The sequence below is a fragment of the Dreissena polymorpha genome, chromosome 1 (genome assembly GCF_020536995.1).
Source record: "Dreissena polymorpha isolate Duluth1 chromosome 1, UMN_Dpol_1.0, whole genome shotgun sequence".
NCBI classification, from domain to species: Eukaryota; Metazoa; Mollusca; class Bivalvia; order Myida; family Dreissenidae; genus Dreissena; species Dreissena polymorpha.
The window spans coordinates 146967070-146981552 of record NC_068355.1 but is presented as its reverse complement, the minus strand read 5'-3'; the positions used below and the strand labels follow the sequence as shown (position 1 = coordinate 146981552).

Here is a 14483-nt window from a genome sequence, read left to right as displayed (position 1 = left end):
CTTCTGACCATGTTTCATGATGATCGGAAAATAAATGTGACCTCTAGAGTGTTAACAAGGTTTTACTATAGCCATATTATGAAAAATGCACCGCCCCCGTGGTGGCCATGTTTTTCAACCAACCAGCATCATTTTTGAACTCGTCCAAGATATAATTGGGATGAATCTTCTGACCAAGTTTCATGAATATTGGACTATAAATGTGGCCTCTAGAGATTTAACAAGATTTTACTATAGCCATATAAAGCCATATAAGGAAAAATGCCCCGCCCCTTGGCAGCCATGTTTTTCAAGCAAACGTAACCATTTTCCAACTCATCCAAGATATCAATAAGACAAATCTTCTGACCAAATTTCATGAAGATTGGACCAAAAATGTGACTTCTAGAGTGTTCACATGTTTTCACAATATACGTATTGAGAAAAACTGCCCCGCCCCCTGGTGGCCATGTTTTTTCACCGATCTTGACCATTTTAGAACTCGTCCGAGATATCAATGAAACCAATGTTTTGACCAAGTTTCATGATGATTGGGCAAAAATTGTGACTTCTAGAGTGTTCACAAGGTTTCTCTATAGCCATATAAGGAATACTGCCCCGCCCCCTGGGGGCCATGTTTTTCAACGGACCGGAACCATTTTTGAACTCGACCAACATATCATTTAGACAAACATTTTGACAAAGTTACATGAAGATTGGGCATCAAATATGACTTCTACAGTGTTCACAAGGTTTTTCTTTTTTTTTGACCTAGTGAAATAGTTTTTGATGGGACAAATGTTCTGACCAAGTTTCATGAAGATCGGACAATAAATGTGGCCTCTGGAGTGTTCACAAGGCAAATGTTGAGGGCGCACGATGCACACCGAACGACGGACAAAAGGTGATCACAAAAGCTCACCATGAGCACATTGTGCTCAGGTGAGCTAAAAACAACAGCGGTGATCACAAAAGGGCACCATGGACTTTAAGCTGTGATATGTTTTGAACCCAAGGGCATCATTTGAATATTGTGTAGGGAAACATACAATCTTACAATTTTTAACCTTTGGGCCTTTTGGATGAAGAGAATACAAGTTTATAGTAACAATAATGTTTCAGAAATTGTTTGTTGTAAAAGGGACATAAGTTGTCAACATAGGGCAGGAACAAACATAAAAACACATGACTTTATATAGTAACAAACAATTTAAGCAAGTTTGAATGTTGTACTCTGAAACGTATATGCAAAAACCTCCAGACAAAGTTGACTCTTCCCACAGATTGACAGACAGAGGGACAGATATCCATGGATATTCCAGTCTTGCCCCATCTCCTTTACTTGATAATGGGGGATATGCTCAATATCAATACTTCAAAAAAAAATTCTTTTAAGTAATTCACGAATGGTTCAAATATTGTAGTCACTTTAAATATTGTATAGCAAAATCTTAAACAGAAATAAAAAAAGTCAAACTCTCAAAACTCAGAATAGATTTAGTAAAAATGTATACATACCTAACACTGTCAGCCCTTTGATTTTTAAAACCTGCAAAGAATCGTGCATTAAAAATTGCAGTTAGCAAAGGACACATTGATAAGCTTACAAATCAGTTTTTATGGAACGCTTCGTCTGTCTCCTGTTGACTATTGATATATCGAAGGTTTCATTGAAATGGTGTGGGTTTAATCATATGATGTGGGCTTCAATCAAATGAAATGTGCTTATAATAGTATACTGTGTGCTTGCCATAGTATGCTGTGTGTTTGTGATGGTATGCTGTGTGTTTGTGATGGTATGCTGTGTGCTTGTGATGGTATGCTATGTGTTTATCATGGTATGCTGTGTGTTTGTGATGGTATGATACATGTATGTATTTGTGATGGTATGCTGTGTTTTGTCATAGTATGCTAGGTGTTTGTCATGGTATGTATGTGCTTGTGATGGTATGCTATGTGTTTATCATGGTATGCTGTGTGTTTGTGATGGTATGATACATGTATGTATTTGTGATGGTATGCTGTGTTTTGTCATAGTATGCTAGGTGTTTGTCATGGTATGTATGTGTTTGTGAAGGTATGCTGTGTTTTGTCATGGTATGCTGTGTTTTGTCATGGTATGTATGTGTTTGTGATGGTATGTATGTGTTTTGTCATGGTATGCTTGGTGTTTGTCATGGTATGCTGTGTGTTTGGCATGGTATGCTGTGTTTTTGTTATGGTATGCTGTGTGTTTGTCATGGTATGCTTTGTGTTTATCATGGTTTGCTGTGTGTTTGTTGTATTATCCAGCGGGTTTAATGATGTCCTTTTCATTCGCTATGATGTGAGTTGGCGTTATTTTCATTCGGAACACCCGGTTCTTGTCAAAGAACTAATGGTTGCGTCATACATAATTATGTCCATCGGTCCCTACATTCATATTTCTGTCTCTCCTTGCGTCTGTCTCTTTGTCTGTGTTTCCCTCTGTGTGTCTGTCTTTCTGTTAATCTGTTTGATTGCCTGTTGTCCGTCTGTCTGTGTCTGTCTTTTTCTCTGTTCCTCTGCATGTCCCTATTACCGTCCGTGTGTCCTTATTTCTGTTTGTCTGTCAGTCAGTGAGTCTCGTCTGTTTGTTTGTCTGTTTTTCTTTATGTCTCTCTGTCTGTCTGTCCGTCCGTCCATATGCTCATTTGTTTGTGTGTCCGTCTGTGTGTCCCTTTTTTCCATTTTCCGTGCATTTGTCTTTCTGTCTGCATGTCCGTTCGTTCCTCCCTGTGGCCATATAATTGTCTGTCTTTCTTACCGTCTGTTGGATATACAGACGGAAAAACAGATGGACATAATGACTGACATAGGGAAATAAGGACCCATGTACTTAAGCATGGGACAAGCGGACAGACAGACTGGCAGGCAGGCAGGCAGGCAGGCAGTCAGACAGGCAGGCAGGCAGGCAGACAGACAGACAGACAGACAGACAGACAGACAGACAGACAGACAGACAGACAGACAGACAGACAGACAGACAGACAGACAGACAGACAGACAGACAGACAGACAGACAGACAGACAGACAATACGGACTGACAGTCTTAAGTATGATGTAACCATTTGATCTTTGACAAGAACCGAGTGTTTGCAATGAAAATAACGCCAACTTACATCATTACGAATGAAAAGCACATCATGTTTGATAAACTCGCAGGATAGTACAACACACAGCATACCATGATAAACACACAGCATACCATGACAAACACACAACATATCATGACAAAAACACAGCATACCATGACAAACACACAGCATACCATGACAAACACACAGCATACAGTCACAAACACACACAATACTATGGCAAGCACACAACATACTATAATAATCATATATCATTTAATTTAAACCCACATCATTTAAATAAAACTAACAGCATACCATCACAAGCACAAGGGGTACCATCACAAACACATAGCATGCCATTACAAATCCGCAATATACCATGACAGACACACAGCCGACTCTGGCAAACACACAGCATATCATCACAAACACACAGAATACCAACACAAACAGACGTCGTACCATCACAAACACAGCATACTATAGCAAGCACACAGCATACTATTATAAACACATATCATTTGATTTAAACCCACATCATTTCGATGAAACCTCTGATACATCAATAGTCAACAGGAGACAGACTAGGCGTTCCGTAAGTTTTGAATGCTCATAATTATGTTACTATGTTAAAGGAAATTTAATATTTTTTATTTAATGATAACTGATCTCTACAAGCATTCAAAATGAGTTATTCAAAGTGTCAACAATTATATAATTTACAGATATATAAAATTGCTTACCGGTACATATAATTGAATTCACAGGATCCGACATTGTTGCACTTTATTTTGCCATAATTTGTATAGTCTGATATTATATTGAATTTATTATAGGAATGTTTTGGAAAATCTTGCTTGCACAATAAAGTATGAACAATAAAATTGTAACAATAACCTTTGAACTTTGAGAAACACAAACTTCTTGAAATTACATACACAGTGGGAACAAGACAGTGATAAAAAATTGATAATTTCAGAACACAAAATCTCTCTGTCCTGAAGTTTTTTAACCTTTCTTAACATGAATATTTTATTAATATTTCTAGATTTAAATTAATGTATACTTATTGACCCAGTTGTGTTATTGTTGTCCATGGAAATTTGAACATAAAAGTCATGATTCAAACATAAAAGTTAAACTTTAAATCGACCAAGAATAAGGTTAGAATAAGTGTGACATTTCATATAGTCAGCATACGTGTAAGTAATTATGTAAGAAGCTATCTTTTTTTAATGTCTACCATTATGGTAATGAAACAAAGGGGGCTTACGGGCATATTTTGATTTTTGTTACTGATATATGAAATTCTCAATTATGAATGCATTAAATTAAGGGGGTAAAAATCCTTTAAAGAGATCTTTTCACGCTTTGGTAAATTGACAAAATTGAAAAAAGTTGTTTCAGATTCGTAAGTTTTCGTTTTAGTTATGATATTTGTGAGGAAACAGTAATACTGAACATTAACCATGCTCTAATATAGCCATTATATGCATCTTTTGACGATTTTAAAACCTAAAAATTATAAAGCGTTGCAACGCGAAACGATTGAATAATTTGGAGAGTTCTGTTTTTGTCGTTAAATTTTGTGAAACTACGAATATTGCTTATATAAGGTATAAAATATGTCACGAATGAGTATACGGCGGAATAGCTCAGTAGGCTAAAGCGTTTTTACTTCAGGACTCTGGCAGGACTCCAGGGGTCACTGGTTCGAAACCTGCTCCGGGCAATGTTCTTTGCCTTTTTTTATATTTTTTTCTTGATTTTTTGCTGGAGCTTTTACGATCCAATGTTTACATTTATCAATATAAAGCATTTAATGAATAAGTTAAAAAAATGCCAAAATCTGTGAAAAGGCCCCTTTAAAAGCCATTTGTAGCCCATCAAGACTACAAGCTAATGAGATCAGGTTGTGATAACATATTTGTAGGTGCACTTAGTTTGATGTATTTGGACTTCAACCCAGGTTAATGACCTTTTTTTCTCAAAAAGAAATTGCAAATATTATGCTGCACATTTTATGGGAAATTTAACACAGCAAATGTAACATTACCCATATATGCACTCAAAGTGAGTGATTGCTGTTAAAAATGTTTTGATCAGCACATTAGTGTATTAAACATCATTACATATACATATAGTTAGACTGTGTTGAAACACTGTTTCCATAATAAAAGAGGTGACTGATCTAAAAATTGGGTAAAATGGATATAATATTTGCCCACCCCAAAGTTATATTCCCTATTAGTTAAGAGAAGGCAAGTGATATATATCCCCTTCCTGCATTTTATTTATGTATTATATTTAAATTATTATACCGATGATCTAGATCACTGCGAGGTTTAAGGATTCTCTAAGAATCTGTTTGATGTGTTTTGTGAAGGGCTTGGGGGATAACATCATGGACAATTATTTTTGTAACAATAAAGGACATAAACTTCAAAAAAACTAAACACTTCATTTGATGGGTAAGATCTTCATGTACTTCCCACATAAAACAATGCATTGTACGATATGTATGCAAACATTTAGAAATATAAGATTCATGCGAAAAAACACATCTTTACTTTAAAATACAAGTGTTGACACTGTAAGTGATAAATGCCATCCAAGTATTGTTCTGACCTTAACGTGTGTTATTGACCTACCCAATGTCGGATAACACACTAAGATATAATTATTTATTTCTTGATTGCAAAACAGAAATTTATGTTTCCTATTGATACATGTTGAACTCAATAAACAAGACTATTGCCAAGCAATATATTTCCCCTACCGGATCCACCATTGTCAGATTTATATATATATATTTGTTGCCATAGCATCCAGAATTTTTGACACATGAAGAAAATGAAATGACGTGCATAATGTCCATATTGCCATCTGTCCATCTTTCAAGTTTCATGAAAAAATATGAAGAACTTTTAAAGTTATCGCAAGATCCAGAAAAGTGTGAAAGACTCACGGAATGACTGACGGACACACAGAGCGCAAACCATAAGTCCCCTCGGGTGAAACCAGTAGGGGACAATAACCAAGACAAGTTACTATGCGTGTACTCAGCACTTTCTATCAAAGTCTTAAGTTATTATATGAAAGTTCATTTGAATACCTTTAATTCTTTTTCAGTTATGATCTGCAAAAAAATATGAAGAACTTTTAAAGTTATCGCAAGATCCAGAAAAGTGTGAAAGACTCACGGAATGACTGACGGACACACAGAGCGCAAACCATAAGTCCCCTCGGGTGAAACCAGTAGGGGACAATAACCAAGACAAGTTACTATGCGTGTACTCAGCACTTTCTATCAAAGTCTTAAGTTATTATATGAAAGTTCATTTGAATACCTTTAATTCTTTTTCAGTTATGATCTGCACAATAAAATTACCTTATGTAATTGGGCTCTGCACAGGAAATGTTACATGTTAAATTTAATGCACTGGTTTCAAAAATACAAACCAGAAAGATTGTCATGGAATTATAGGTGCACACAAAAAATAACAATGCAGAATAACTCTGTAAATAGCATAGCGAGTTATGGTACTTTTACTCTGCAAGTCCCTCTTAAAGCCACACACCTTGAAATGAAATACATTGTACATGGCATAGTAAATTTAAGTATAAATAAGAATCATATTTTATCTATGCCAATTGGAATATATCTGGTGATTACAAGGTATAAACCCGTCTCTTTTGCGCTTTAAAACTTGAAAATAATCACGTTTGTCGAAATGGATGTATACGTCTAGAAATCCTACTTTCGGTTCTAAAAGCGGTACCGTTTGAAAAATAACTTGCTAACTAGGCTATAGATTTAATTTATCTATCTCAATTAGATAGACTTAGATCAACTTTCCGCTTTAATGGTTCTTTTCGTTTAAAGGCAGTCCCTTTTTACCGAATATCTAGTTTAAACGGAAAGTGTCGTCCCTGATTAGCCCTAATCTGAGATGACACTTTACGCACATGCATTATGTCCAGTTTTCTCAGAACAAGACACATATGAAGTTCTATTTTAATCCCTTTAGAACTGATGAATTGCTGCTTGGCACATCAAAGATTCATAAAGAACAATCATTCTGCAAATACGGAAGAGAGAACTAGCATGGTCCTGGTACTTGGCGTTTAAGGGACCTGTCATACTTCAAAGATTTATTTGAATGCCTCCAATACTTCCAGAGTTATGATCCCCACAAGAAAGGGACCATAAAAGGGCATATACCCTCCAAAAATAATGATAAGGAATATGCGTGTTTTAGTTATTAACTAAAAATCTATGTTTAATAGAATACGTTCAATACTAATTAAGTTATGCTGTGCACAACAAAATGCCATAAGTTTACAAACTCTGTAACTACTGAAGAGAAAATTATGTACATGTACACTTCTCTAAAAAGCTCTCTTTGTACTCGTTATATGAAGTGTCATTTGAATCACTTGAATACAAGTACTGCCTTTACTTCTTGTACTTCCTGACTCTTAACAAGAAGTGGGACAAACTGACAATCATTGCGGCAACAGAGTTAAAATCCATACATGAAAACAGTTCACCCCCAACATAGCCAGAGACCTGCATTTAGAAGGTGTAGCTGTGATAGAGAGATTTGTACTTTTAAAGGATTGAAACATAGCAAGCTCTGTAAGTTATGTACTTTTAAAGGATTGAAACATAGCAAGCTCTGTGAGTTTTGTACTTTTAAAGGATTGAAACATAGCAAGCTCTGTGAGTTTTGTACTTTTAAAGGATTGAAACATAGCAAGCTCTATGACACTGCTTCTTTACCAACAAGAAGAAAGACAAACAATAAAAGCAAGCCTTCTTGACCCAATGCATGCTGGGAAATTTGTCGTCTGCTAAAATGTTGTCTGCTGAATTTCTAAAATTAGCATTTTCTTCGATTTTTTTCCAAAGAATACTGTCAGAATAGCAAACAGTTTGGATCCTGATGAGACGCCCTGTTCTGTTTGCAAAGGCCTTTAAAATTCGCTTCAAGCGCTGAAAGGGAGATGACCAGATTTGTGTACATTTGCAAATGAGTATCTCTAACGAGTGAAAGGGAGATGACCAGATTTGTGTACATTTGCAAATGAGTATCTCCAATGAGTACATGTAGCCATCACTAAATTTTATGACACAATCCTTCTTTGAAACCATATGAGAATGTGCTGATAAAATTACTCATATCATTGCCATTTCTTGCCGTCTTTTTTGTAGAAAAAATAACCAGAAAGGCAGAACTTGAAACAGTTCTTTGCATGGTGAATTACTGGTATCTGCAAAAGTTTTAACCACATTTGGCTGACATTACAAATAATTTACATGCCATTATAAAGAAAGACCTGGAATTAGAATTCAATCATCCAAACATTTGTGCTTTCAATACCATGAAATATGTAGTGTCGCAATGCCCAGTACCCACATAATTGACAATAAGAAACATCGAACGCTTGCATGCAAAGTAAGCAAACATGGTGCTGATGCAACCATTTTGCAAGACAGCATACCAACTGCTTTTACAATCAAGACAAATGGAAACATTATTTTGAGATGTTGGAAACCATATTTAGCTGTCAAAGTTTCATCAGCATGAAGTCATGGTTTACTCTGATCAAAAGCCAGTAGAAGAATTCAATGAAAAAATCTCACTGCAGCACCATCTCATTTGCAGAGAGTGTTACCACTGAATAACCATACCAGAGTTAAAATAGAGCAGTTTTTCTACAGATCTTAAAAAAGGATGGGCACATACAAATGCCAGTCTTTACTATGTTTAGTCATGTTTGAAAAAGATTTTCAACTAGAATGAAAACAATTTAAATCGCTCTTTTGATTACAAATATTCCAAGGTCCAGCAATTTCCATGTTAATGGCTGTTACAAAGACTGAAATCTTTTGTGTCAGGTGTAATTTGAATTGATTGTAATCCTTGGCTGTAGGCTGAGGTATTGCATGCCATTTCTTGTAGCAGCCAGTAGACAGGTGTATGAGGTGTTTATTTTTACTGCAGTTGATATTGTTTACCCAAGTTATCCAAGTTTCATTGAATTGTGAAGGTTTTATTATAGATCAACTTTTAATATCTTAAAAAACTACAACATGAAATAGATAGAGGTGTAACATAAATTTGAATTAGTAATGCAAGAAATCAATAATAACTACTGAATCTTTTTAAACAAAACAAAAGTCATTTTGAGTAATCTGTTATTTCTAGAGGAAATTAAAACAAATGAAAAAACAAAAACAAAAACAAATTCTTTTAAACATATGCTCTTGTCTAAACATCACAGCAGATTCAAAATCCAATATTTTGCTCATTTGAACCACTACACTACTCTCAACTACAAATTGCCAAGTAAGGTCTCTAATAGTGCTACAATACAAACAAGTGTTCCGCGGTTGGAGACATATGCCCCTCCAAACAGGGCTTTGAACTAGCGACCCCAATTTCAATAATGGTCATCTACTGTCCAAGGCCAATGCACATGTGAAGTATCAAGCCAATCGGTCAAATCGTTGATGATTTATTGATCATAAACAATTTTCACACTTATTGTGACAGTGACCTTGACCTTTGACAGCCAGCAAAACAATATACCCCTTCTTCTCGGAAGAGGGGCATAATAATTATGGGATGTGGAGTTGTCTGGTTGTTTTAAGAGGCATAAGTGTCCATACACATTTGAAAGAATTGGAATGCTGTCCTGACTATGCAAAAATCTTGTACAGACTTATTTTTTAAATTTTATATCATATTTTAAAATTATTCAAGATTTATAATTATAACCATAATAAATTGAGAAATCTTTATACATAGAAAGAGGTAGAAAATATTATTTATAGTCTTTATTACCAATCGCTTAAATCACATTTTTATTCCCATGCCAAAGGCAGAGGGATATAGAATTGTCTGTGTCCGTCCGTCTGTCACAAAACTTTTTAGGGCTAAATCTCAGAAACTACATGAGGTTTAAACATGAAATCTCATAGCTGTATACATATCGATGAAGAGAAGTGCCAAGAACAAGAACCATAAGCTTAAAATTTCTTTAATAAGAGTTATTGCTCTTTGTTTCCTTTGTGTATGGTGATTTTTTAAGGGCTATATCTCAGATATCATGCAAAATTTCAACATGTAACTTTATGGTTGTATTGATAAAAATGAGGAGAAGTGTCATGCTTATAAACCATAACCATTCACTTTCTTAAATGAGAGTTTTTGCCCTTTGTAGTTTGTGTATGATGGAACTTTTTAGGGCTTTATCTAAGATATGATACAAAATATCAGCATTAAACTTCATGGGTGTGTAGAAATCAATAGGAACAAGTGTTCCACAGTGTAGAAATCAATAGGAACAAGAGTTCCGCAAATAGGGCTTTGAACTAGTGACCCCAATTTCAATAGGGGTCATCTACTGTCCAAGGCCAAAGCGCATGTGAAGTATCAAGCCAAATGTCGTTGTCATTGACAAATTATTGATCAGAAACAATTTACACACTTATTGTGACAGTGACCTTGACCTTTGAACTAGTGACCCCAATTTCAATAGGGGCCATTATCTGTCAAAGGCCAATGCAAATGAAAAGTATCGATCAAGTCGATCTGTGAATCAGGAGCCGAGTAATTGATCCAAAACGATTTCACACTTAGTGTGTAAGAGTGACCTTGACCTTTGACCTAGTGACCCCAATTTCAATAGGGGTCATCTACTGCCCAAGGCCAATGCACATGGGAAGTATCAAGCCAATCTGTGAATCAGTTGACAAGTTATTGATCAGAAACAATTGTACCTTTAATGTGTAACAGTGACCTTCACCTTTGACCTAGTGACCCCAATTTCAATCGGAAGGCCAATGCACATGTGAAGTATAAAGCCAATCCGTCAAATGCTTGACGAGTTATTGATCGGACACAATTTTCACACTTAGTGTGATAGTAACCTTGACCTTCAACCTAATGACCCCAATTTTTATAGGGACCATTGACTGTTCAAGGCAAGTGCACATGTGAAGTATCAAGACGTCTTAATCAGTCAATTTGTTGAGGAGTTATTGATCGAAAACGATTTTTACACTTAGAGTGATAGTTACCTTGACCTTTGACCTAGTGACCCCAATTGCATCTACTGTCCAAGTTTATTTCGCGGGGAATATCAATTCAACAAATTTGCTTGTTTTATCTAGATTTAGACATCAAAATAATTATAAAAATAGAATATTCCTCTGACCAATTGTTGTAAGGTTGACACACACAGTCTGTCATTCCAGTGCAAATAGAGACTCACTGATACCAAAGGCAGTAAACACATCAGTTGAAACACACAAAATCAACATGGCGGATTGTAAGTAGAAACAGTATTGGCACATGATCAGTGTGCTAGGCATCAACTTGGTAAAACATGGTTACCCTGATATATTATTTCTAGAAACAATGTCCCCAAAATGTAAAACTAGAACAAATGAACTCCAAACAGCCTAAAAAAACACCAAATCAACAGCAATATAATTCATCATGTATACATGTACAATAAATTTTGAAAACATCCCATCATTGGGAAACTTATTTGCCAAAATCAAGGCATAACATCAATTTCTATTAAGCAGGCCAAGGCAAGCATATTGTTTTCAGTGTTTTGGTGAAATAATTGACAACAATATGTTGTTAGAGTCATCTTGATATATCGTGTAAAATAATAACAGTGAAGAGGTGAGTATAATGAGTTTTACTAGAAACATAATCCGTCTGTCTTGTGGAATTGTTGATAAATACAATTGTTAGAATGGAATTTTGTTGCTGAGATGATTTAATTTATTTGGTCATGAATAAATGTTTGTTTTACTTTTATTAGACTGTATTTTGTTCAGCCCCTGTTATCATGTGTTATCATAAACAAAATTAAGATATGTATTTGATTATACATGTAATGTTTTTGTCATTTAGATATGTTATACAATTTGTTCACATCTTGAAACAAGATGTGTTTGTGAAACACAATGTCCCCCTATATGATGTTTGACCTTGTAGGATGACCTTGACCTTGACCCTTCACCACTCGAAATGTGCAGCTCCTTGAGATACACACGCATTTCAAATATAAAATTGCTAGCTTCAATATTGCAGAAGTGACATTACATGCGCAATTTTGACCCATATATTTGACCTTGAAGGATGACCTTGACCTTTCACCACTCAAAATGTGCAGCTCCATGAGATACACATGCATGCCAAATATCAAGTTGCTATCTTCAATATCGCAAAAGTATTCATAAAATAAGCGATTTGGGCCACATATATTTGACCCCTGACCTTGAAGAATGACCTTGACCTTTCACCACTCAAAATGTGCAGCTCCATGAGATACACATGCATGCCAAATATCAAGTTGCTATCTTCGATATCGCAAAAGTATTAATTAAAAAAGCAATTTGGGCAACATATATTTGACCTCTGACCTTGAAGGATGACCTTGACCTTTCACCACTCAAAATGTGCAGCTCCATGAGATACACATGCATGCCAAATATCAAGTTGCTATCTTCAATATTGCAAAAGTATTCATAAAATGAGCGATTTTGGCCACATATATTTTACCTCTGACCTTGAAGGATGACCTTGACCTTTCACCACTCAAAATGTGCAGCTTCATGAGATACACATGCATGCCAAATATGAAGTTGCTATCTTCAACATAGCAAAAGTTATTGCAAAATGTTAAAGTTGGTGCAAACAGACAGACAGACAGACAGACCAACCAACCAACCAACAGACAGGGCAAAAACAATATGTCCCCCCACTACTATAGTGGGGGACATAAAAAAAATATAATTAAGAGGGCGATGAATAATTATTTGAATTCGTATTAACACATTATAGCCAACTTACATACCCACTGGTTTTTCACATAATAGATAAAGAAAGTGTGCACAGTAAGTCTTGTACAGCTTAGCTTTTTTTTTTAACTCTGTTAAATATATAATTTCCTCCATGTGTTGTTATAAAGTAATTACATGTAGACCCCCTTGTGTTGATATTAAGAAATAAGACACCCTGGTGTTGTTATCAAGTTATTAGACCTCCTTATGTTGTTATCAAGTTATTAAACCCCCTTGTGTTGTTGGTTACTAGACGATTACAAACACAACAAGCAATGGCGCGGCAGAGGCCGACGCGTATCCCCACGCCGCATGTTTGACCAAGGGGCGCCCCATGGTTGGTAATGGGGCCATACATAGTTGAGGTTGACCGTATTGTCATAAGAGAAGTTCAGTATCAATAAGAAGTGAATCGGTGTAGAAATGAAGAAATTATAGTAAAAGACAATTTTGGGTGGGTGTGGCCTATTATGGGCGGGCGCCCCAGGGTTGGTAATGGAGCCTTACATAGTTGGGATTTACTGTATTGTCATAAGCGATGTTCAGTATCAATTTGCAGTAAATCGGCGTAGAAATGAAGATATTATAAGTAAAAGGCAATTTTGGGTGGGCATGGCCTATGTGGGCGGGGCGCCCCAGGGTTGGTAATGGCGCCATGCGTAGTTGAGATTAACCGTTTTGTCATAAAAGAGGTTCAGTATCAATTTGAAGTGAATCGGTGTAGAAATACAGAAATTATAGTAAAAGGCAATTATGGGTGGGCGTGGCCTATGTGGGCGGGGCGCCCCAGGGTTGGTTATGGGGCCATGCACAGTTGAGATTAACTGTATTGTCATAAGAGAGGTTCAGTATCAATTTGAAGTGAATCGGTTAAGAAATGAAGAAACTATAGTAAAAGGCAATTTTGGGTGGGCGTGGCCTATGTGGGCGGGGTGCCCCAGGGTTGGTTATGGGGCCATGCATAGATGAGATTAACTGTATTGTCATAAGAGAGGTTCAGTATCAATTTGAAGTGAATCAGTGTAGAAATGAAGAAATTATACTAAAAGGCAATTTTGGATGGGCGTTGCCCATGTGGCTGTGGCCTATTATGGGCGGGGCGCCCCAGGGTTGGTAATGGGGCCATACATAGTTGAGATTGACCGTATTGTCATAAGAGAGGTTCAGTATCAATTAGAAGTGAATCGGTGTAGAAATGAAGAAATTATAGTAAAAGGCAATTTTGGGTGGGCGTAACCTATGTGGTCGGGGCGCCCAAGGGTTGGTAATGGCGCCATGCGTAGTTGAGATTGACCGTATTGTCATAAGAGAGGTTCAGTATCAATTAGAAGTGAATCGGTGTACAAATGAAGAAATTATAGTAAAAGGCAATTTTGGGTGGGCGTGGCCTATGTGGTCGGGGCGCCCAAGGGTTGGTAATGGCGCCATGCGTAGTTGAGATTGACCGTATTGTCATAAAAGAGGTTCAGTATCAATTTGAAGTGAATCAGTGTACAAATGAAGAAATCATAGTAAAAGGCAATTTTTGGTG

The 14483-nt window shown here is 36.3% G+C and overlaps 1 protein-coding gene across 11 annotated transcripts in view; it reads right to left on the bottom strand.

Annotated features, from left to right (window-relative positions):
* LOC127854293 (uncharacterized) overlaps positions 1-14483 on the bottom strand; it is a 58954-nt gene that overhangs the window by 36428 nt on the left and 8043 nt on the right. For all 11 annotated transcript variants that reach the window (XM_052389386.1, XM_052389401.1, XM_052389420.1 and 8 more), the window contains one exon: positions 1498-1528. In XM_052389386.1, coding sequence (XP_052245346.1) covers positions 1498-1528 — 31 coding nt within the window. The remainder of the gene's footprint in view (positions 1-1497; positions 1529-14483) is intronic.